Genomic DNA, 26,019 nt, shown 5'->3' on the forward strand with positions numbered 1-26,019 from the left:
CACCACCCATATCGTTGACAAAAGTTGAATTGTGTTCTTGAACACAACCCGAACACCACCCAGTTTCGCAAAGCATTCTGGGATTGGATGCCGGCGGAAAGCTTCTCGAAGGAACTGCAAAGATGATGGTGAGTGAGTTAGCATTTGTTCCCCCACTGTTATGCATAATCCATGTCCATCCGTGTCTTTATCTTCACGTATATGCATCTGAAGTACTCCACGTTTAGACCACTACCCCTTGGTGACCCTGAGAAGCGATTATTTTGCGGAAATGATTTTAGATTATTTTAATATTAGCGAGACCATGCTAGCATCGGATGGTTACCCGGCGTCAATGGGCGTATTCGAGGCTAACTGTGATGCAAAACGAGAACATGTTTGCAAACAATGACTAAAGAGCAGTGAGAAGATAGTTCGTTGTATTTGAAATATGCGAAATAGTATGTTCCTGTCAATTTAATTACTATAGTATGTGTCATTACAGCTGAAAGAGTCAGGTCATCATCAGGTTAGCTTCTGCTAGCTATAAGCTTCTTTGTATGAGGGGCAGCGTTGGAAACTTTCCTCCTGTCATTGTTGTGTTAGCTAATCCGTGCAGTAGAGGTGATGGCTCAACAGCTGATGAATTAAGTATTCAATTAAATGACTGATCTGTGTTTGAATGGACTTAAATGTGATATCGATGCCTGACTAAAAATGTCTAAAAAGAGAGTAGTTGGTATGCTCGGTGACATACTGAACAGTAATGTACATTACATGTAGTTCAACAATGATCAGCTTGTTTAGGAGGCTGTACTCAGGTGTCCTGCTTCAGACAGCATCACTCAGCTGTGAGGTGTGTCTGATGGGAAACAAAAGCATCACACCTTACAGCTGCAGCACTAGACACAGGCCTCTTGCGCTGTACCGTTACACAGATGGAGTCTGCCTTCCTGCTTTATATTGTTTGTGAGTCACTTCAAGACTAAATTATACTGAAGCACTGTATGTATCTCTGAAGTGACACAAAGGACTCTCAGATCTTGTAATATAGCTAATGGCAGATAATTGCGTGCAAATATCTAGAATGATGGCTTCCTCCAGGTGTTTTCTTATTAGTTAGCAAAGTGTCAGAACCCCAAAAAATCTCAATGCACATTTTTAAATCAAATTTTTAACTCCATTACTAACCACTTAAATCAAGATTTAGTCCATTGGTGTTCTTTAATTCTCACAGATCATGGTTCAATGAGGATAACTCACTCGTTTTTCATCAAAATTAATGTTAAAACTTTTTGGTAATGTACATTGGAAAGCTCTAAATATAAATATAAATACAATAGTTATACATAACAGATTATTTTTAACTTTATTTTACCTAAAAAAAAAAAAAAAAGTATTAAGTGATGTTGATAAATTAACACGGCACCTCTTCTGCCTCGTGCTGCCCAGATTTTGATGCTGCATTAAGCTGGTTTGGAAGGAATATATTGCCTAAAATAGACTTTAAAAATGGTCTATCTGACCTGCAACATAACAGGAGGGTAAAGGTCTACTAATCTACTATGTGGAATTCCCTTGGGTTCAGCTTACACTGTTTTCCTCTCTTTCTATCCATTAAATGCATAATTAATTTTGTCTTACATTAATCACCCTTCCTCTTTCTTCCTTCCTCTCTGCAGCCCACACCGGTTATCCTGCTGAAGGAGGGGACAGACACGTCTCAGGGCATTCCTCAGCTCATCAGTAACATCAATGCCTGCCAGGTCAGAAACAAAAGGCTTTTCTTCGTGAGTACATTTCAAGATATGCTTTAAGCTCATCTGAATATACCTCTTCAATTCTTCACCAGGTGATTTCTGAGGCTGTCAGGACCACCCTGGGGCCCAGGGGGATGGACAAGCTGATGGTGGATGGCAGAGGTGAGTAGAGAGAGGGATTGATAAGGATTAGAGTACGAGGTTACAAAGTTTTATGCTCTGCAGAATATTTGATTGATTGTATTTTCCAGGTAAGGCCACAATCTCCAACGATGGAGCCACCATCCTGAAACTGCTGGATGTGGTTCACCCTGCAGCCAAGACCCTTGTGGACATTGCTCGCTCCCAGGATGCTGAGGTGAGAAGTTAGTCTTTAGGCTATCTGTGAAAAAAGTTGTGGATTTAAAATGTATAATTGACATCAACAGAGAGAGTTTATCCTATAAGAATGTCTTCATCAGATTCAACAATCTTGTCTTCTGTCTGACTCAGGTTGGAGATGGCACCACGTCTGTCACCCTCCTGGCTGCCGAGTTCCTGAAGCAGTTGAAGCCGTACGTGGAAGAGGGTCTCCACCCTCAGACCATCATCAGATCATTCCGCAACGCAACCAACCTCGCTGTCAGCAAAATCAAGGACATCGCTGTCTCTGTGAAGAAAGATGACAAGCAGTAAGTGCTCACTGTCATGGCAGCCATTTATTCCCATAGCAGCTTCTGAGCATTTTACATTTGAGCATTTTAAATTATGTCATGTACACGTTGGGTTCCTAATCGTACATGTCCCTTTCTCTGTCCTATAAGGGAGCAGAGGCAGCTCTTGGAAAAGTGTGCAGCTACAGCCCTGAACTCCAAGTTGATCGCTGGTCAGAAGGAATTCTTCTCCAAAATGGTGGTGGATGCTGTCATGCTCCTGGACGAGCTGCTGTCCCTGAAGATGATTGGCATCAAGAAGGTCCAGGGAGGAGCTCTTGAGGTTGGTGTCTTTATTTACATTACTAGTACTTCCTCTGACTTGAACAAAGTTTGCCTCTTGATGTATAAAAGATATGACTGCAAAATGAAGTGGGTTAGACAAAGCAGTTTATAGGATAAAGATGTATGAATCTAACAGTGTTAAACTCTCTGTTTACATTTTACAGGAGTCCCAGTTGATCTCTGGCGTTGCCTTCAAGAAGACCTTCTCCTATGCAGGATTTGAGATGCAGCCAAAACGCTATGAGAATCCCAAAATTGCTCTCCTGAATGTGGAGCTGGAGCTGAAGGCTGAGAAGGATAACGCCGAGGTCCGCGTGAAATCTGTGGAGGTATGAAGACAACAACATGACGTATAATGTGAAATAAGGACAATCAGGAAGTGTTGGTTTTTCTGAAACGTGTATCTCCTTGTAATTTATTCAACTTCCTTCCCCTTCCTCTGCAGGACTACCAAGCTATCGTGGACGCAGAGTGGAGCATCCTGTACGATAAACTGGAGAAGATTCATAAGTCGGGAGCCAAGGTGGTTTTGTCCAAGTTGCCCATTGGAGACGTGGCCACCCAGTTCTTTGCTGACAGAGACCTGTTCTGTGCTGGCAGGGTGCAGGAGGAGGATCTGAGGAGGACCATGATGGTAGGACAGACACTGAGTACCTCACACTTTCATTTCTTAAGATGAAGCGGCATGATGAACTCATGCATTAGAATGACAACGACCGAGACTGATTGTGTACCATTTGACCTCCAGGGCTGCGGTGGCTCCATCCAGACCTCAGTAGGTGCCATGACAGACGACGTCCTGGGACAGTGCGAACTCTTTGAAGAGGTCCAGGTCGGAGGAGAGAGGTTAGAAGGCCCAGTTGAAATCTCTACATGAAGTAGCATCCCTCTACGGCAGCTCTAACTCACCTTCTGTCTTTGCAGATATAACTTCTTCAAGGGCTGTCCGAAGGCAAAGACATGCACAATCATCCTGAGGGGTGGAGCTGAGCAGTTCACAGAGGAGACGGAGCGATCACTGCATGATGCCATCATGATCGTACGCAGAGCCATCAAGGTCAGTCAAGAAAGGGAACACAAAAGTACTGAAACTCACAAGTTGTCATAGTGAATCTTAAAAACCAGTGTCTTGTCTGTTAAAATAGAATTTGTTAGGTCTTTGCATTTATTTCACATATATCATATCACGCATATCATTTCTTGTGGTCTTCTTACCCATGTATTGGAGAGCGTTAAACAGGCGGTAGTAAGATAAACTGGGCTTTCGTGTGTCTTAGGATCATGGCAAGAATGATCTGTATAATCCAAGATTGTAACCAGTGCTTCATGGATACAATCTCATAATCAAATAATTTGAGTCATTACCTTCAGTCTCGTCCTCGGCACAGTTTGTGAGTAGATAGTTTGAATAGTTATAGTTGTGAACATAACAAACATTTCACTTAATCTAAAGGGAGTAATGAAGCTAGTAGAGCCACTGTCATGTTTTGTTTCACTGGCATAACTTGAAGACTTCCAGCAGCCTTTTACAAGATGTTGGTAAATGTATTTGTTTATTTATTTGCTTTCGAAATCAAACAAACTCAGTGATTGTTTAACCTGGTTGGACCATGGACTGTATAAAAAATGGACGTAGTATCCATGATGTTACCCATCTGTTCCTGAATCGCTGTTTTGAAGCCAATCGTTGGCGGAAGCCATATTGGAAATGCTGAACACAACCAAACTACGTCCGAGTTATTGTGAGGTAAAGAGGCGGGCCTTTAGCCTTTTTGCTAACAGCTACAGGGTGCCCACCTGTCAATCAAGTCAGCCATGTCCTTATTTTGGCAAAACTTTAAGATTAATATATTTGAAAATACGAGTTGTAAAAAAAATTCAACCCCCGCACAGTGTGTGCCGATAGAGAAATTAGCTACTCAGACCTAATCCATTTTGTGAACCAGGCTTTTTTTTTGTTATTTTGTTCTTACTCAGCAACATTTTGACTATGTTTGATCTTTTTCCAGAATGACTCCGTTGTAGCAGGTGGAGGAGCCATTGAGATGGAGCTGTCCAAGTATCTGCGCGATTACTCCCGGACGATCCCCGGGAAACAGCAGCTGTTGATTGGAGCATACGCCAAGGCCTTGGAGATCATCCCCAGACAGCTTTGTGACAACGCTGGCTTCGATGCTACAAATATCCTGAACAAACTGCGTGCTAAACATGCACAGGTAGGAAATACAATAATTTTACACAGTTCCTTGAATAAGCTGTTGGGTCCTTCATGGCTTTTAGTATTCTAAGGGAGATGAAATAAAGTTGGCTTGGTCTGACTTTGTCATCTTGCTGCAGGGTGGTATGTGGTACGGAGTGGACATCAACAACGAAGACATTGCAGACAACTTTGTCAACTGCGTGTGGGAGCCGTCCATTGTGCGGATAAACGCTCTGACTGCAGCATCAGAGGCAGCCTGCCTCATCCTGTCGGTGGATGAGACCATCAAAAACCCACGCAGCTCCATGGATGGTCCTCCAGGTGGCGCAGGCCGTGGCCGAGGCAGAGGGAGACCCCACATGCACTAAAAGAAAGCAGGAACAAAACCCTATTTTAAACTGGCATTAAAATCCAAATGCAGAAAAAAGGTTGAATCGCCAGTACCAACAAAGTTACATCTAATATAGTTACTGAAAAGAATTGATTCAGCTCTTTATGGTCGACCTGTGTTTGGATTTTAATTCTAGATTAAATGAGGTGTTGTAAGCAGTCACAGAAACATTGCAAATGGTGTGTAGACAAAAGGGGGGAACAGCAAAGTCCGTTGAGCAAATTTGAGATTCTGATTTTTTTTCAGACTGCTGACGTGTCTTACGTCTTCTACATGTCCCCTGTAGCTTTTTTTTGTACACCCAGAAACCTGTTTAACATTTCAAGCACTGCATCTTTTCATCTCTAGCTGTCTTAAAGAGGAAATGTTTAGAAACTTCTAGCAGAATGAATGCTGTTCTCCCTTACTTTGAAACACACACACTCCTGTCCCCTTAATGCCAGCTCTCCCTCTGTTGATCTGATGAAGCTGTTCCACACTTCTCAATGGGTTTTGTGGTACGTGAAAAATTGACATGTAACAGGAAAGCAAAGCACTGATGGAATGTTGGGCAGTTCTGAACCATTTACTTGTTGTGCTGTGTAAAACTATTTATTGGACCATTCTTATCAATAAATTCACAGCTGAAATCATACTGTTGGCTGGTTGTGTTTTGATAACCATCTGGTTAAGGGTGGAGAAAATAGTCTTCACTTCAACAGTTTTGTTTTTTCTTACAGTATGATGTATCGCTGGCATGCACACAGTATTCAAAAAGTTACTTAAAACAGAAAATCAATCAATCTTTATTTGCATAGCGCTAAATCACAACGAACGTTATCTCAAGATGCTTTTCCAAACAGAGCAGGGCTAGACCGTACTCTGTTAAATTATTAACAAAGAACCAACATCAAGACAGGATACGATCCAGTCCCATCTTACTGACAGGACTCAGTCTGATCTCATCTTAATCCACCATGAGCAGAGCACTTTGCAGCAAGTTACGGCAGCAAGGAAAAACTTCCTTTAACAGGCAGAAACCTCGAGCAGGACCAGACTCATGTTAGACATCTGCCTCGAACGAGTTGGAGTTGGAAAGAGGGAAAAGCATGACATTATTGAAAATAAATGTAAGAGAAAGAGAGTCTTTATTTTTTCAATTAAAGGTACAGTGTGTCGAATTTAGCAGTGTTTTGCAGAACAGACAGAAATGGAATGTAATATTCATAAGTATGTTTCAGTGAGTGTATAATCACTTTATTTAAAAATGATTTTGTATTTGTTAATTTAGAAAGAGCCTTTTGTATTTACGGATTTAGAGGGACCCCTTCCTTGGAGGACCCTATCCTGCTTTGCAACATTTCTACGGTAGCACAGAATTTACAAACTATACACCATGCATATTTTTTATAAATATAACTTGATACAGGAAGGATCATACTTCATATCATGCATCACAGGAGCTTCTTTTCTGGGGTTGAGCAATACTGTTATATAATCCCCTTTTTACACACTGTACCTTTAATGAATGTATTGCCCTTAATCCGATGTGAGTGCAATGTAGAAACAATAGTATCTTTAATAGTTTTGTATTCAACACAATTTCATTAAAAAAAACTCAAGAACTGGGATCGTACTGTAGCTTTTGAACATTTTTTACTTAATGAAGCAGACATTCATACAGTTTATTACAGTTTACAAGTTAATGCCCTTCCTTTATTTTGTAGCTTTTCTTTGTACTCCATCTTTATCTCCACATGGGCTGTATTTCTTATTGTTCCAATGGGTAGAAGGCCCGTTTCTGGCTTTAAAGACAGTTGACAGTCTGATGAAGATGAAGATTTGCAATGGGAGGAACACAAATCATTCCTAACACACAACACTTGGATGCATTTGATGCATCCTGAAAGCTGCTATTAAGTTAAGGCTTTTCACTATTAGATAAAGCACAGTCATATTCACATTAGAGAAATGAAGCTGCATTCCAGTTAGTCATATTAAAGTCTCATACATGGAGAAGTGACGTAAGATTAAAATGAGGTATAACAGAATTAGTGAGATATTCCTGTGTGAATCCTTACATGAGGGAACAAGCAACAGTCTGGAAATTAAAATGAGTGATTTACACTCTAGGTAGTATAAGGCATGATGATGATCTCCTTTGGAATAATCTACCAGTCGGGGTCCAGGAGGCAGACACCTTCTCTACTTTTAAGATTAGGCTTAAAACTTTCCTTTTTGATAAAGCTTATAGTTAGAGCTGACTCAGGCTTGGACCAGCTCTTAGTTATGCTCCTATAGGCTTAGACTGCCGGGGGAACTGGCACACTGACACACTGGATGCTGTCTCCCCGACACACTGGGATCCTGTCTCCCCCAATCATTTACTTGAATTCTCCCTGTCCCATTAAAGGAACTAACCATAGACCTTTCTGGAGTCACTGAGCTCCCTTTTCTCGCAGGTTCCTCTGAGCGGCCGTAGACGTCCTGCTGCTGTGGACGTTCCAGACTCAAGCTGCTACGGACTCCAGCGGCAACAGCTACTACAACTACTACTACTATCTGTCTCATCACTATCATCTCTCTCTCTCTTATTCTCCTCTATCCCTCTTTTCAACCCCAACTTGGTCGAGGCAGATGTCTGTCTAACATGAGTCTGGTTCTGCTCGGGGTTTCTGCCTGTTAAAAGGAAGTTTTTCCTTGCCACTGTAACTAGATAAATACTGCGAGGTGCAATGCTCATGGTGTATTAAGATGAGATAAAATCAAGTCCTGTCAGTAAGAGGGGACTGGATCGAATCCTGTCTTGAAGTTGAGTCTTTGTTAATAAGTTAACATAGAGTACGGTCTAGACCTGCTATGTTTGTGAAATCGTCTTGAGATAACGTTTATTGTGATTTGGCGCTATACAAATAAAGGTTGATTGATTGATTGTGTCTTTTTTAGCCTCCTGATTGTATACTATCAGAGAGTTTATACAGGTGTCTGTGCATTTCTTTGGATGGAAAGTCTTGGCCCATTCCCTACGCTTCAGTTGAGGAGATACTAGGTAAAGTGAGAACCAGGTTTAAGAGTTTCAAAGTTACCCTTGATTGTTTCTACTCTAATGAGTACAAGTACAGCATACATGTCTGGTTTTCAGGATGTGAAGTCCTGTTAGTTCCAAAATAAACGTCCCACTCCCAAAGTACCGCTTTTTTCTTCTGATTGTCATCCCTTGAAATCAATTATTTCTGTGTTTTCAAGTCCAAATGTTCACTTCCTGCTCCTCCTCAGTTAGACAGGAAGTCTATGGAGGCCCGGACTGTGCGGTTAGACATGACGTCAACAGCTGTGACTTTGATCTCAGTGTCTCCAAACTGCATGGTCGCTCTGATTTCTCTTCTCTCAGGGACCCCTCCTCCGCCTGCTCCACCCACTGCTCCTGGTAGTGGTAATGGTTCTGGTAAGTCTAAAGTAATTGTCCCGCACTTCCTGACTCCGGGGTCTGAGATGTATATGATGTCGTCTGTGGCGCTGCAGTAGATGTTGATGATGATCTTACGCTGGCCCACACGAGCGGGTGTGTAACTACGCCTCACAACTTCACCAAGAGCCACAGACTGGTCAACAGAGACAAAGCGGTCCAGGATGTCGGTGCACCACTCACGACCATCCTTGATTAGAAGTTTGTCACGAGGGTGGCGCCCCTCAAGGAAGCGGTTCAAGACTCCAACTCCATAAGTGAGAGGACATCGACGCACTCTGACCTGTAAGAAAGAAGTCATTAGACTGTTTTTCAAAATGGCACACCAGGACCATAAGAGACTCCCGAGCACTCACCACAGTGGGATCCAGTCCAAACAGCACAGCACCCTTTAGTATTGTCAGTCCAACATCGTGAGGGATGATAATGCGACATGTCCGCCCCAGAGCTTTCTGGACTGCTTTCTGCAGCATGGGGGACTCTGCAAAACCTCCGACCAGGAAAAGGAAACGCACACCATGCACCTCTGGCTTTGCTATTAGTTCCTCTGGTAGGGGAAAAAAAGAGGAAGAGCTTTTGAGTCACATCACTTCATCGGAGTACGTGTACATTAAAATAGAGTGGTTATATTCACAAAACTAGTTGGGGGGCAATAAAGAATAGATGATCTTGAAGAGGGGCGTAGTAAGAGTAGCATCACGATAATATCAAGAGCTCCATGATATCACATGATTTATATTTCCTTTCTGTGAGCTACATTTGTTATTTCTTAAAGTTACAGTGTGTAGAAGTTAGCAGCACAGATTTGGTGGAAATGGGATATAATATTCATAACTACGTTAAAATTTGTGTATAGCTTGTTTTTGAGTTTTTCAGGCTGTGACTTGGAACTGTCTGAGCCCTTTCATCAACCTGCTTCTAGAAGCAGCAACTACAAATTTGACTTGCCAGCTACAAATAGCTAGCTGGACATATAAGAGCATGTAGCACCTGTAAAGCCAAAAACTAATCTGAAGAGCCAGTGAAGGAACAAATGATTATACCCTCTAGTCATCTCTTACATGTATCTGTAATGTGTACTACACATGTCAGTGTGTGTCTGTTCACTTGTTCTTGAGCGTGTCTCACCAATGTGTTTGACAATATTGGTGATGGTGGGCTGGAAAAGCTCATTCATGGCTTCTTGTGTCAGTCGCAGCATGCCCTGGGATGACCACTTCACTATGTTCATACTGACACACACACACACACACACACACACACACACACACACACACACACACACACACACACACACACACACACACACACACACACACACACACACACACACACACACACACACACACACACACACAGAGAGAGAGAGAGAGAGAGAGTAGAGTGTTTGCACATTTGTTGTAACACATACACAAAATGTATCCATGATTTTTTATGTAATCAGATGACTAACAATATTTAGCACTATTTGTAAAGTTGTGCACAGGGAAAATAACAACAACATTTCTACACATTTAGCTCCAAAACATCATAAAAACGAAGTGTGAATTTTAAAAAGTTGCTTTTTTTTTATCAGATTTAGAACAACATTTGTGATGTTCTTCACATTTAGTTTTGTTGTGACAAATAAATCTCAGTTAAAATCACTGTTAAATCTAAATGCTTGATCTGAATCTAAATGAAAAATGTTAAAACCAAATCTAGATGTTAAATCTAAATGTTAAATCTAAATGTTAAATGTTGCTGCAAAGCTAAATATTTTGCAAATTCACACTGCCGCCTAGTGGAGGTACCCAAATAAAAGCCTCATTAGCGATACAGAGTACTTACTTAGCTTGTCCGTACCATAGACTGGGTCATTACTGTCTCTGAGAGTTGGGAAATCCTTTTATGGCCTCAAAAACTGCCTTTTCAAATATTCCTGATCAGTGCACATTATGGACGAGGGTAGTCCTGCTAGAAACCAGTAGTAGTCAGTTCTGACAGACTATGGTTGGGATATGAACTGTATGAAGGTAGGGTTCAGAGAGCAACATTTAACATTTATATTTAACATTTATATTTAACATTGAGCTTTAACAATCAACATTTATATTTAACATTTAACATTTATATTTAATAATCAACATTTATATTTAACATTCATATTTAGATTTAGCATTTAGATTTAACAATGTTTTTTTATTAAATATGTTTGTTAAAAATAAAAATTAATGTGAGGAAGATCACAAATATTGCTCTAATTGTGATAAAAATTACTTTTAAAAATTCACACCTCGTTTTTATGTCGTTTTGGAGCTAAATGTGGTGAAATGCTGCAGCTATTTTCGGTGTGCACAACCTTACAAACGGCGCCCCATATAACAACATTCTGATTTGTCTCTCATACAATAAAATCCTCTCCAGTCCCACTCTTACTTGCTCCTCCTGAGGGCAGCCTCCACACTCTGCCCTCTGTGTCTCTTGTAGAAGTCGATGAAAGAGAAGGGCAGGGAGATGTTGAGGGCGTTGGCCCTGCCTGGTGCCGCTGTCCGTTTCCTCGCCTCAAATGCGATGGTGAGGTCCACCCAGGCTGCGGGACGCTTGGCTTTAAAGCTCTGAACAAAGTCCTCGCCAAAGATCTGACACAGCATGGCTTTGAAGGCCAAATCAACACCGACAGCACCATGTGGACCACCTGAAAGAAAAACAACAGCTTCAGATACTGTAAGAAATCTGGTTGTAACTGGAAGTGTGCTTTAGTAGGTTGTGAAAGTTTGTACCCGAGGCCTTGTAGAGCTCTTTAAGCGTTCCCTGTGGCTGCTCAATCTGATGGACCGTCAGGTCAACTGTTCCTCCTCCACAGTCAGCAACAATGTACCTGTCACCTTTACAAAGAATGCACAAACATACACATATTTAATTCAATACCTGCAAGCCCAAGACTTATTTTTCATTTTCATAAAGTCTGTTGCATTGAACATGCCTTTGAAAACCTGCTGATCAGTTTGATGTGAGGACCAGGAAATATTTAGTTGAGTCATGATGGATTCTAAGTTTTCCTCAATTTGTAACAGGATATCCTAGATAAAAGTGTGCATTATTTCATTATTTGTTGTTAAATCTCTAAATGTCATGTTTTTCTATATGTGTGTATGTGTGTTTATGTGTGTTTATGTATGCAAGTGAGCCTCCACTGAAACTCTTCCCCTTTAAACATAAACAACCTTCAGGCATCTGTGATTGCTGAGCTCCCCTTTCGAGTGTATGTTTATGATAAGTTCCAGGATAAGAGTTGGTTTTGGCTAAGTTACACTAGGTTCAGCAGACCACACCCTAAACGCTAATATACGTTGTATTAGTTAGTAAGACAGAGAGAGCAGTGAAAAGCAAAAATCTAAAATTTAGGGACAGATGAGGGAAAACAGAGAGGTAATAAAAAGGTTTCTATTCCTTTGGTTTATTTACAGTGCAAAAGCAGAGTCCCATGGGCTGGGTCCTTCCTGTGTGTGTGGTGTGGTAAGGAAAGGGAGCTGCAAGGGTCAGCAGGGGCACGTGGCTCCTGAGATTGTTGTCATGGCTCAACAGAAAGAAAAGGTTGCATATATAAACAGAGAACAGGGTGAAATTTATTGTGCCTTTGTTGGATTGTATCATCCTTGAAGCAGGATTGAACTGCATGTGTTTTTTGGGTATAAAAATTTTACTTTGTTGTGTAAATAAGAACAAGAGCAAAAGGGACTTTCTACTAGATTGTACGGTTGCATCCAGATGTTTTCTCCTTGTATAGACTTTCATGCTCAACATGAACCTTGATTAGCTGGCTGTTAAATCTTGGTAGAAGCCAGGAAAATCAAATCCATACTTATGATGAAAGTTCATTCTGGACCTTGCAACTAATGATTTGACAAATAAAGTCCACTTTTTTTCTGCTGAGCCTGCTGAGGTTAAAGGTCACAGTCATCAATATCTCCCACACATTGGGTTAATCTATCTCTTGCGAGCACACTTATTCACAAGCACTGACTCAGTCTTACCAGTCTGTAGCTCTGACCACAGCTCTCCAGTTCCACTCTCCACCATGAAGGTCCTGCTGTGTCTGGATCGCCTCAATTGCTCCCGAGCTGCAACAAACACATACACACACACAAAAAAAAAATTACACACAATCACAAAACAATCTTCAGTTTTAATACTCTTATCTCATTTGAATCCACCATGAGCATCACACCTCGCAGTATTTAGCTAGTTACAGCGGCAAGGAAAAAACGTCCTTTTAACAGGCAGAAACCTCGAGCAGAACCAGACTCATGTTAGACACACATCTGCCTCGAATAGATTTAGTAGTAGTAGTAGTAGCTGTTGCCGCTGGAGTCTGGAACGTCCACAGCAGCAGGACGTCTACAGCAGAGACTCAGAGGAACCTACGAGACAAGGGAGCTCAGGGACTCCAGAAAGGTCTATGGTTAGTAACTTTAATGGGACAGGAAGAGTTAAAGTAAGCGATGAGGGGATGGGGGTGAGGTGGGATCCCAGTGTGTCAGTGTGTCAGTTCCCCCGGCAGTCTAAGCCTATAGCAGCATAAGTAAGATCTGCTCCAAGCCTGAGCCAGCTCTAACTATAAGCTTTATCAGACAGTAAGTTTAAGCCTAATCTTAAAAGTAGAGAGGGTGTCTGCCTCCCGGACCCTGACTGGGAGATGATTCCAAAGGAGAGGGGCCTGATAACTGATGGTTCTACCTCCCATACTACTTTAAGAGACTTTAGGTTGTGTTTAAAAGTTGTTTTCACTGCCCTCAAGTGGCCAAAAAAAGAATCAATATGACTTAGAGCTTTATAGATCATGTTAGAGCACACATAGCATCATGCTCAACACAAGAAATGAAATTGAAACAGCTAGGAAAGAAGTTGTGGTTTGGGTTTTTTATGCATAGCAGAGCAAAAACTTGAAAATTCCATAAGAACATGTAAGTGATCTTGCTCCCTTTTGCTTTGTCCCCCTTTTCTGGCTAAAATTCAACACAAATTAACATGAACTATTTCCTGCCAGGGCCTCAAAGTCATTACCATCTTTCACCACCTTGCACTGCTTTCCCTTAATTCAAACATTGTTGCCTCTCTGTATAAACATACCATAGGGTCAGACACTTAGGCTGTTCTTTATCTAATGCACAATGCAAACTGGCTGAAGCGAAACATAAACATCCTCACTTTCAACTTGATGAAGATGAATGTTTTTAATTTGTTCTACACATAATTATGCTTACACAAGTTTCATAACACATGAGGTCATAACATTTGCCAAATTGATTCTATAGAGCTTTTAAAATCTTTGTAAAACAAGAAAAAACACATCAAAACCAGGGTCATGATGTTTTTGCATGACAGAAGCAATTTGTTGGGAGTAAAGAATGCTCTTGAATTTCAACTTTCTCTTTGTGTTCAACATGTTCACGGTCTGACTGGCAGGCAGAGCAGGGATGGAGGCCAACAAAAACACAACTCTCTCTTACACAGCTGACAGAAATACACAAAATGTCAGGCAGTTTAACAAAGCAGAAACACTGACAAGCTTACTCTTGAACTCTTGAAATGAGGCATGATAGCTTTAAGATGATGTATCAATACAGATCAAAGAAGCAAAAAAAAAAGATGATAAAAAAGCTGTAATATTTCTGCCACTTGGTTTGAACAATGAAACCTCTTTGGTGGGGTTGAGGGGAGGCTGTGGCATTCATGTAGAAGAATGTGAGTGTTGTAAGTTTGACTGGAGTGGACATATAATCTATTTTCTTGGTTAAAGTACCACAAAATGAAAACAAGTAAAGGGTACAACTGAATTGTGACAGGAAAGGAGAAAAAAGAAGAGAAGAAAAGTATGATAGATTTATTGAGCAACAGTGTTTAAAGTACAAAAAGACCCTGAATTATGCAGAGTGTAATTTCAGTACAACTGCGGTGAGTGTGTGGCTTTGTTTGGGGGGTAACTGAAAAAAAGCCAAATCTTGAAATAATTTACAAAGTAGTTGAAACAGCAGAAAAGAAAACGTTTGTGTTCCTTTGTGTGTGTGTGTGTGTGTGTGTGTGTGTGTGTGTGTGTATGTGTCTGTGTCTGTGTGTTTTAATGACTCCCCTTTGCTCTGGAGACTAAATGGGGTGTAAGAAAACTCAAGATAGTAAAAAATTTGACCATGATGCCAAGTGTGTTAGTGTATGTGTGCATGTGTGCGTTTTATTGTAAGTGGAAAAACTGTTTATGTCATGCCTATGCAGAGTCCTTGCATGGCCTTCCAAAAGAAAGTCAGAGAAAGAACAAATACTAGCCAGAAAGACTGAAAAAATCCAGATGAATGTGAGTGAAGGAGAGGGAGAATGACAAATCAGGAGGGGGTGAGATCATAGTCTCAGCGCACCTTGTTCCAATTACAATATCCTGTGTTTAGTGTGTGTATAAATGTTCTGAGTATGTGTGTGTCTGCGCATGCATATGTATATGTGGGGCTGTGCAGAGGATTTTGGACAGCATGTTCGTTCTCTGGATTATGAGGCAGTCTCTTATTTCCCAGCCTTTGCCATTGCTCTTTGTTCCTTTGCTGCATTTTGCTGCAAGAATGTTCTTGCGGCTGCTTAAAACACAAAGGGTTTAATATAGCTTTTAAGTACAGTGGTTATATTTATTTCAGTTAACCAGCTGTGTTATGCACTTGATTTTGATTGGCCATTACATAGCAATATTTCGTAGCAACAGTGTACTATTTCAGACCACTGCTGTGAAGAAAACATAAAACATGTTCACTGTGGGAAAACCAAGAAAGGAGATAAAAACATTGGAGAGAAGGCAGGAGAGGTTGAAGCCACACAAAACCACAGAGAAAAATCTGAAATTGAAGATGGTACATGCACTTCACAGAACCTTCTGGGAGGTAGAACCTTCAGTTATCAGGCCCCTCTCCTTTGGAATCATTTCCCAGTCAGGGACCGGGAGGAAGACACCCTCTCTACTTTTAAGATTAGGCTTAAAACTCCTTTTTGATAAAGCTTATAGTTAGAGCTGGCTCAGGCTTGGACCAACTCTTAGTTAAGCTGCTATAGGCTTAGACTGCCAGGTGGACTGGCACAGTGACACACTGGGATCCTATCTCACTCCTTTCCCCACAACCCCCATCACTTACTTTAATTTTCCCTGTCCCAATAAAGTTACTAACCATAGACCTTTCTGGAGTCCCTGAGTTCCCTTGTCTCGTAGGTTCCTCTGAGTCTCTGCCTTAGATGTCCTGCTGCTACAAATGTGCTAGACAGCTACTACTATCAGTCTCATCACTATCATCTCTCAGTCCCTGATCTTGCTTTTTTTCCCAATACAAACTGTACCTTTTAATGCTTCACTCAGGAAGCATGTTGGCTGTGTGACGGCTCCATAACAACTTGATTGTCATTTCTGTGTGTATATTAACAGACCAGATCTGTTTTATCTGAGAGACTCCCCTGGTTTTCACACAATGGTTGTAGTCTGAAGTTTGTGCTCAGGACAGTTATTTGGTAAATGCAATACCTGGCATAGCGCTTTATTCGAACCTACTGGGAACTTTTGTTGGAAAAAGAGTTGTTATGGAAAATGTTAGCCGCATGTAAGCTATGCTAATTATTCAACAGCAGGTTACATGAGATATTTCATCTTGTATGATCGCCCTTTCCATTTACACCCCCCCCCTGCTCAGCTGGTGTCTGTGCGATCAGTCTTTTTTAACAATATCTCTTCCTGACCAGATCAACCCTGACACCAGCAAAACACCTGAAAGCATTCCTTGATATTAATAAAAAAAGGGTTACATAAAGTTAAAAGTCACAACTCTCTCTTATTCTCCTCTATCCCTCTATCCAACCCCATCACGGTCTCAGCAGATGTCTGTCTAATATGAGTCTGGATCTGCTTGAGGTTTCTGCCTGTTAAAAGGAAGTTTTTCCTGCCGTTATAACTAGCTAAATACTGCAAAGTGCAATGTTCATGGTGGATTAAGATGAATATTCCATACTAATAAAAATTAATTGAATAATTGATTGATTAAGGTATTTCATTTTATTGAGAGAGGTATAATCCAGTACTATCTCTCATTCTCTCTCCTCTTTTTCAATCAGCTGATTGTAGTGAGTCCAGCTGCTTATCAAGGATCCAATCAGGGCTTGTTGCCCCAACAGAAAGGTGCCAAAAAGTAGGACTGCACACATCGGTTATTCATACCTTTCCCAACTTTTGATATTGCATACCGTACTGTACTGTATCGTACCGAACCGGAACTCTTGGTGGAAACAGCTATATACACAACTGCTAGTCAAGAGGAAAAACCACAAGAAGTATCTGAAGTCAGATTTTCCCCTCTCTCTTCTTTGCATGCACACACACACAGAGACACACACACAGAGACACACACACAGACACACAAACACACACACATACATACACACATACATACACACACACAAACACACACACACACACACACACACACACACACACACACACACACACACACACACACACACACACACACACACACACACACATACACACGCACACATACATACACACACACTCATCCTTTGCATAAACCACAATCCTCCATTGAAATCAAACCACAACATTTCCTGGAGCACACTTTGGTTTCATACTTATGCTAATAACAAAGTCCAAAAATGACACAAAGAAAAAGTACACACACAAACTCTCTCTTCATGCTACCTTGTCTGAAGCTGGAGTCAAAGGGTCTGGAGCCTTCCACATCAAGACCATTTGTGAATGGCTGAGAGCTCAGGTCAATCACCTGATGGAGGCGGAGCTTACGGCAGTAAATGGATGCAGCTTCAGGTTCCAGAGCGATGAGAAGCTGCTCGGGACAGTCTGAGGACACCAGACCAGCCTGGAGAGAAATTAAGACATTGATGTAGAGACAAATTTGAAAGCAGGATTTTCTGATCCTTTAACTCTCTTGATTGATTGTATCATGACGCTGAGGACTCTCAGAAGACCAGTTAGATACCACCTTTCAAAAAGCCCTGGTCAAGCTCCATCTTGCTTGTGGCGTATTTGTAGTTAGAGCTAAGTATTAGCCCTGAATGGTATTGGGAGTAATGTTGAGTGGCTGGAATGATGTATGTGTTCGTGTGTGGGTGTGCAGGGCGGGGGTCTGGACACTACTTCCTGTGTTTGTACGCCGGTCTCCCTCATTGTTCACTTCTGATGACATCATCACCAGCAGGAAGTACACACACCCTGACGGCTTCAAACTAGGAGCCAGTGCAGGGTGTGTATATGTCACCCAGCATGTGAAAGTGCATGAACATTACACCATTTATGTTCATAACCTGGTAAGTGAAGGGCACAGAGATAATGCATATCAAATCCATCAGTGTGTGCATGTGTTGGTGTAAAAACATGAGAGTTTAACGGTGTGAGAACATTCCAAAAGAGCATGACATTAACAATAAAAAGTTTGTGCAGTCTTTTCCATAGACTTTTCTGTATCACACACGCAAGCACACACACAGCGTTTGGTCCATTCTCATTGATGAGATATAACCCCCTACATTCTTCTCCATGATCGCACACTTCCTACAAGTTACTTTAACACACACACAGCGAAGCAGTGTGTCTATGTTGTTGGAACTAACAGAGGAACGTTGGAAAGAAAGGTGCTGTATCTTGGTGTGCATGTGTGTGGATAAGTGATCATCCATTGGAACAAAAGACAGAGGGACTTTTTCTCACGCCTTACACTGTCATTTTCTTTCCATCATTCTGTTGTTCTTCCTCTTATTACAGTTCACACAGACGCAAACTGATGCACAAGCACACACTATCACATCTGAATGACAGAGGGAAGACTGTTGGTTGGGCTTAATCCCATTTCTTTCATACATTATAATAATAATGATAATAATGATAATAATGATAATAATAATAATAATAATAATAATAATAATAATAATAATAATAATAATAATAATTTTATTTGTAGAGCACTCTTCAAAAACCAAGTTACAAAGTGCTTTACATGGGCAGCAGAATAAAACAGGCAGATCATAAAAACACACAAGTCAAGATTAAGAAATAAAACATATTTCAAAAGACATTCAATTCCCCTAAAATAACTTTAAAGGAATACAATTATTTTAAAATATATTTCTTAAGACAGTTAAAATAAAATAAAGTCAAATAAAATGCAGATAAAATCCGGGAAGGCTCTGCGATAAAAGTATGTTGTAAGAAGGGAATCATGACTTTGTAACAGTCGAACAACAAGAAAAACAGATCTGCTCTAAGCCTAATAATAAAAAAACACTGATAATTCAGTGTGTTTTATATGGGGCGCTCTTTGTAAAGTTGTACACACTGAAAAAAACAGCAACATTTCTCTAATCTTCTAATTTTGATGTGAAAAATATATTTAAGTTACAATCACTGTTAAATCCAAATGCTAAATCTCAATTTTAATTATACAAATAAATGTCAAATTTTAAATCTAAATGTTAAATATGAATATAAATGTTACATTTTTAAATCTAAATGTTAAGTATTAGATCTTAATGTTAAATCTAAATGTCCGCCTAGCAGAAGTACCAAACTAAAATCTTCACAATACAGATATCCCACAATAATCTGTCTGTACTGACTCCTACGGGTTACTAGCCGGACTGCCCACCATAAAAATTGTAGAAAGGCAGTTTTTGGAGGCCATAAAGAAGTTCACAACCCCCAGAGACAGAACTGACCCAGTCTATGGTATGGACAAACTAAGTTGCTATTGTTAAGTCTGTATCGCTTTATGAGGCTTCTATTTTGGTATTTCTGCTAGGAGGCAGTGTGAATTTGCAAATTAGCTAAATGTTTAGGATCACAGAGCAACATTTAACATTTAGATATAACATTTAACATCTAGATTTAACATTTAACATTTAGATTTAACATTTAACATTGTGTCATAACAAATTGTGTTGTATCTGCAGAAACAGTGCAGAAATTTAGCACTATTAACAAGTCAAAGATTTGAAATAAACAGTGAAAATTTCACCACACATCACTTTATAGATCTATTTTATCTGTAATATGCAGAAACAAATACAAATATGTGTTACCTTCGAAACAACAAATAATCAGCTTATTTACAGATAGTAAAGACGTGTCCCTCATTAAACTTCCTAAATGTGTTTTATATCTGTATAGACAAAAGAGTGGATCCAGGGAACCATTGAATATAATCCCTTGTTAGTGTTACATGTTTGTTGCAGAATAAATAGGGCTTATTTAAAAGCATTATTCAGTATTTATCAAGCTAAAAGATTCATATCCAGCCAGTCTATCACTATGCATGAGTCATTGTGTGTGTCATACCAGGTATGCAGCCTCTCTCATGAACTGTTTGGCAGGTTGTCTCCACACAGCTGGGACAGTAATTACCCATCTGATCTCATCTCCCTCCAGCACTGATGATGACTGGTCTTTCACCTCCTGAAACAGAATCAGTAAAAAGCTGCATGATAAAGGAGCTTGGGATCTGAGAGTTTGCATCTCTTAAATACTGAATGTCAAATAAAAGATTCTGCGTACATATCTTTGAAAGCAGGGTGTGGCAGGTCCACCATAAGGCTTAATAGTGCAATGTAAATTGGAAACGTAAAGTGTACCTTCAGAGCATGTTCCCTGAAGAAGTGCAGGGCATGAGCAAAAACCTTGATGGCCCTGACTCTGCGACCGTTGACTGCCTCCAGCTCTGTCTCCATAGTGAGGTCCTGCAGCAAACACAACCACAAACTGCTCAAACTAGAAGACCACCTCTCTGGTGCCTAAAGCCTGGAGCTGAAGTCTGAGCTGAAGCGACAGACACCAACCGAAACCAACATATACTGATTTTAAATCCATTCCTATGATTGAAGTCCAAAGACACAATCCTACACTTCCAGCAATATAGGCCGCTGTTTGTAAAGATGTGCACAATGAAAATAACAGCAACGATTCTCCATATTTAGCTCCAAAACATCATAAAATCATAGTGTGAATTTCTAAAAATCACTTTTGTTTTATCACATTTAGAGAAATATTTGCAAACTTCTTCAAATTTAACATTTAGATTGAACAATCAACATTTGCATCTAACAATCAAGATTTATATTTAACATTTAACTTTTAGATTAAACATTTAGATTTAAAGTTTAACATTATATTTATATCTAACATTTATATTTATCACTTAACAGTTATATTTAGCATTTAACATTTCTATTTCTATTTAACATTTAGATTTATATTTAGCATTTGGATTTAACATTTATTTTTCATAAAATTAAATGTGAAGAAGATCACAAAGATTGCTCTAATGTGATTAAAATGTGACTTTTAAAAATTCACACTACATTTTTATGACGTTTTGGAGCTCAATTTGGAGAAATGTTAATGTTATTTTCAGTATGCACAACCTTACAAACATCACCCATACAAAAAAGCAGTTTGATAATCCAGATTTTTTTTTTTTAGACCAACAATGTGAACAATCAGATCAAATAACCATAACATCTTAAGAGTTTTTATTTCCTGCTTGCCAAAGCTCTGCCAGGGCCTGGGAAACTTGTATCACTGATCAACTGTTTTCATTGGCTAAGTGAGCCTCTGAATTGACATAGATATGTAAAATTGTCTTTCAATCTCTATTTTTGATCTTTTCCTCCTTTTTATATGTACTAATGGTTTCTTACACTTGTACTGTGAATCTTCATCTTGAACTTATCAAAGTAGAGCCAATGCCGGGCCTCCTCTGGATCCAGGTCATGGTAGAAATCCCGGGCAGCAAACCCAAAACTATGGAATCTCAATTCTGGAGTCAACAGTAGACATGTTGGGCTCTTCTGATTGGCCACCCCAGGGTCACCGCCCTCCCACCGCCTGCAAGGATTGGAAAAACAACATGTCAAGGGTAGAAAAGGATAGAAAAGATTTCCCAACAAGGGGAACAGACTCTTACTTCATCATGTGTATGGCCTCTGAGTCCTGCGTGAAGCTGAAAGCGTAGCCACTTGAAGTCGTCCCGAAGTCTATCGCCACAACAACAGAGAATGGACAGGCCATCCTGGGTCTGACCTCCACCCTCTGAGGTAATGACAGAAGGCCAGACAGAAGGACATTTTTTTTTCATTTTAGTTTGTACTGGTACGATATGTACTGATAGAACATAATGACTCATTCATCTCCCTTTATCTTTTTCCTGTTTTTCATTAGCCCAGTTTGCATTGTAGCCGGATAAAACTGACATGAATGTTTCTGCCCTTATCCCACTGTTTACAACTTATAAGCCAGTAGTTGCATACTAGCCTATTAGAATAAGACTGAATGCTTGGAAGACAACACACCTGCTAAATGAGCACTTAACAAGGGAGCTAACTTGGCTTCCATACATTGATCAGAAACTCTACTGTATACTCTTTTTTGTGCTCCATTCCTCTGTTTGTACATGTAAGAGTAAGTGCCAAAGTATTGCAGTCAAATATTTCTTCGCAACCTGTCTTTACTGGGTACTTTTTCTAAGCCTACACTTCGCTCTAAACTCTGAGTGTGTTATTCAAAGCCACTAACAAGAGTGAGAAGCGGATGTGGGTTTACAGGTTGTATTTAGGAACTCTATATAAAGACAATAAATAGTAAGAGGAAAGAGTGGAAGGAGTGTCTGTGGTAGATGTGTGTGTGTCCGTGTTCGCATACTTACCGGCGAGGGTGAGGGTGTGAGTGGTGTGATGCTGCAGTCATTTCTAGCTGTGGCAGGCGACGAAGGGGCCGAAAAATGATCACCTGAAATTAACATCAGAAAGAAAACACGTTCAGAAATATGTAACAAATATGCAGCTGAGTGGAATTTTAGACTCACTGATAACATGTTTCAGAATTGAAAAATGCCACACCCACTACAGTGGATCTCAAGACGCTCGTACAAACAGAGCAGGTCTAGACTGTACTCTATGTTAAATTATTAACAAAGACCAAAATCAAGACAGGATAAGATCCAGTCCCCTCTTACTGACAGGACCCGATCTTATCTTATCTTAATCCACCATGAGCAGAGCAGCTCGCAGCATTTAGCTAGTTACAGTGGCAAGGACAAACATACTTTTAACAGGCAGAAACCACGAGCAGAACCCAACTCATGTTAGACACACATCTGCCTTCACCGAGTTGGGTGAACCTGAGATGGAACATTTTTAATGAACTGGGATGATTGGAATTTTGCTCTGGTATCGTAAATGATTAATATTCTCTAGTGGGAGAGGAACATGGAAAGGTCAGTGTGTTCAGGGTTAGGGTTAGATAAAGAGAGCAAGAGAGGGGTGAGTCATATACAAGTAACCAAGGTAATGAAGCATGTGTATTAAACTGTATGCATGTCTTACTGGGTATCTGCAAGCTGTTGGCGTCTGGCTGCACCACGTCAGCCATCTTTACAGGAGCCAGGGTCTGCCGGGAAACACACAAACACAAAGACATTCTTAATAATTAATGAGAGAACTAATGCCACTTTATCATAAGGTAATCTTTTGTGACAAAATAGACATTATTTTATTAATATTTTATGCATCAAATCAGATGTGAAATAGGAAGAATCAGAAGTCTAAAAAATAATTATACAAGTATTTGATATTATTTTTTTACTTATTAAAAAGGTGGTGGCATGTTGTCACCTTTTATGTTAGCATTATCATTATGTTTGTATGCAACTACCTATTTCAAGAACATGCAGTAAGTGAAGCTTTAAGTAATTCATCATCATGTAAATTACAAAGAAATGGCTCAACAAGTGTGTAAAAAATGACTGCTTTGTTCACCAATTCCTTATACCTTATCTTATAAATGACAATATCAAACATTAATCGACTAAGTAGTAAACAGTAAACCAAAAATCAGTACTCTAACAAATCTCAAAATAATGCACCATCAGCATATTTAACACTGGGAGTGTTGGTGTAAATTAAAATTGAATATAATAAATAGAATGGCCAAGTTAATGAATAGTCCTCAACCATCTTTCACATCAATGGTCACACTCTGCTTTATAGATCCAAGATGCTGTACACATAAATGGCTGCATTGTGCTGGTTGCAGGCGGTAAACTGTCATAAGTAAGTGTGAATGTTATAACTAAAGCTGTCTTCTGGTCTAGATTAAACAAAAAGGGAAACATTGAGACAATTTCTGATTGCAAGCACAGATAAATCAATCAATCTTTATTTGTATAGCGCCAAATCACAACGAACATTATCTCAAGACACTTTTACAAACATAGCAGGTCTAGATCGTACTCTTTGTTTGTATGTTGTCATCAAGGCGGGATAAGATTCAGTCCTCTCTTACTGACAGGACTCGATCTTATCTCATCTTAATCCACCATGAGCAGAGCACCTTGCAGTATTAAGTTAGTTGCAACGGCAAAGAAAAACTTCCCTTTAACAGGCAGAAACCTTGAGCAGAACCAGACTCTTGTTAGTCAGACATCTGCCACCGAGTTGGGTAAACCAGAGATGGAACATTTTTTAATGTACTGGTGATGATTTGAATTTTGCTCTTGTGTCTTATATGAGTAATATTCTCTAGTGCGAGAGGAACATGGATAGGTCAGTGTGTTCAGAGAGAACAGGCAGATACCTCAAGCAGAACCAGACTCATGTTAGACAGACATCTGCCTCAACCAAGTTGGGGTTGGAAAGAGGGTTGGAGAATAAGATGTGACACAAAAAACTGAACACTCCAAGAGGAGTGAATGGAAAGATGCCTGTGCATGAAAACATGGATACATTAACAAGAATAGGGTAAAAAAAAAAAGCGTGTTGTTCTATTTCCCTTGCTTTATTTGTTTTAAGTGGCTTTGTGTATGTGAATGTTATGTGTTTTGTATTGGCTCTGTCAGTCTGTGTGAGTGGGTGTTGTATTGCAGCACTGGGACTCGTTGGATCTATCCATGATTTTAGCCAAATGCAAACTTAACATTAGTGAAATTAGATAAAGATGTGTGTATGTGTGTGTGTGTGTGTGTGTGTGTGTGTGTGTGTGTGTGTGTGTGTGTGTGTGTGTGTGTGTGTGCGTATTTGTGTGTGTGTGTTCTGAGCTACAGAAAGTGAAAAACATCAAGAGACCATAAGTTAGATTGACATCCTTTCTTTGCAAACATGCATGCAACATCTGTGTGTATTTATTTCTTAAGGTGCCAGAGACATTAGAACATAATGTTTGCATCATTGGCTCTTTCTCCAAATGTCTGTTCCTTCTATTTGATTATACAACCACATAGACGATGAAACTCCACATCTTCCCCCGCTTAAAGTCTCTTGCACACACTTTTTGTTTGCCTCTTTCTGCTTTTTTACTCTCAACCCATCACTTTTTTTACGCTCAACGTGAAGTGATTTACAAACCCCCCACCCCACACCCCCTTAAGTCTTTTCTTCTCTCTTTCTTTCGTGAATGCACAGCGGAGATCTAGCTCTGGATAAGCAGAACAAGCAACCCTGACTCTGCAGAGATGATGCATTAAGGGCAGATTGTGCAACACACTTCATCTCCAACAGAACTTTCTCACATTGTTTGATGAAGGCAGGCTCCTTTAGCATGCACCTTTTGATGCAGAATGGCATAAATGCACAAGGAAGCTAAACTTTGTACTTAAGACATATGTTTTTATTTAAATCAGCTTATTAGGAATGCATTCATCCTCAGTAGAAACAAAGGCTAAAAAAATTTAGAGTCCTACTTTATTTTCTTAGTGTTGACTTACCTCTTTGTATGCTGTTGCAACTCTATAATCTGGAACTTCCAAACTCTGGATTTAAGCAGTCAGAAGTTTGGAATCTGTCACCAGTAAGGGACATGTAGAGAGGAAGAACAGGAGGATGCTTCTCCAGTAACCCGTTGTTAGAAAGTACAAGCTTTCCAGGTGATTTCCAGGCAGATTTGGAACGAACTCAGGATCCTCCACTTTTAAAAGCTCACAGGAGACATGAAAAAAGAAACAACTTCTTCTTCTGTCCCAGCTTTTCCTGGTGAGTATCTGAGCTGGATTTATACTCTGTCTCCCTGCAGCTGAGCTCACTGCCTCTCTGCTCTGCAAAAGAATGTCAGAAAATAGTGGTGACACACACACACATACACAAACTCACACACACTCAGACCAGTTGCAGGAGTGGGAGGGCTGTGACAGCACATGCGGGGGGAATGCTGGGGGATTTACCTCACTAGGAGATTGCTTTGTGTGTGTGTGTGT

The 26,019-nt window shown here is 40.1% G+C and overlaps 2 protein-coding genes and 1 long non-coding RNA gene across 3 annotated transcripts; 2 read left to right on the plus strand and 1 right to left on the minus strand.

The window, feature by feature from the left end:
* cct7 (chaperonin containing TCP1, subunit 7 (eta)) lies at positions 1–5,941 on the plus strand. Its single transcript, XM_034676265.1, has 12 exons — positions 1–128; positions 1,662–1,745; positions 1,832–1,901; positions 1,991–2,097; positions 2,232–2,410; positions 2,543–2,714; positions 2,881–3,045; positions 3,162–3,350; positions 3,465–3,562; positions 3,641–3,773; positions 4,726–4,932; positions 5,054–5,941. Exons 1-12 carry the CDS (start codon positions 123–125, stop codon positions 5,282–5,284), a joined length of 1,641 nt encoding a protein of 546 aa, XP_034532156.1. The 5' UTR covers positions 1–122; the 3' UTR covers positions 5,285–5,941.
* Positions 5,942–6,923: 982 nt separating this feature from the next.
* On the minus strand, positions 6,924–25,882 carry hspa12b (heat shock protein 12B). Its single transcript, XM_034676101.1, has 14 exons — positions 25,534–25,882; positions 23,159–23,222; positions 22,480–22,562; positions 21,742–21,866; positions 21,476–21,662; positions 20,411–20,515; positions 20,118–20,234; positions 17,469–17,646; positions 12,769–12,855; positions 11,515–11,619; positions 11,171–11,429; positions 9,881–9,984; positions 9,109–9,299; positions 6,924–9,035 (listed from the first exon to the last, which is right to left on the minus strand). The coding sequence occupies exons 2-14, from the start codon at positions 23,202–23,204 to the stop codon at positions 8,559–8,561; spliced, it is 2,064 nt and encodes a 687-aa protein (XP_034531992.1). The 5' UTR covers positions 23,205–23,222; positions 25,534–25,882; the 3' UTR covers positions 6,924–8,558.
* Positions 8,580–12,683, plus strand: LOC117807052. Its single transcript, XR_004629899.1, has 2 exons — positions 8,580–8,731; positions 11,190–12,683. It is a non-coding gene; the product is annotated as an uncharacterized LOC117807052 (long non-coding RNA).
* Positions 25,883–26,019: the final 137 nt, after the last annotated feature.

This window comes from Notolabrus celidotus, chromosome 23 (assembly GCF_009762535.1).
Source record: "Notolabrus celidotus isolate fNotCel1 chromosome 23, fNotCel1.pri, whole genome shotgun sequence".
Classification (NCBI taxonomy): Eukaryota; Metazoa; Chordata; class Actinopteri; order Labriformes; family Labridae; genus Notolabrus; species Notolabrus celidotus.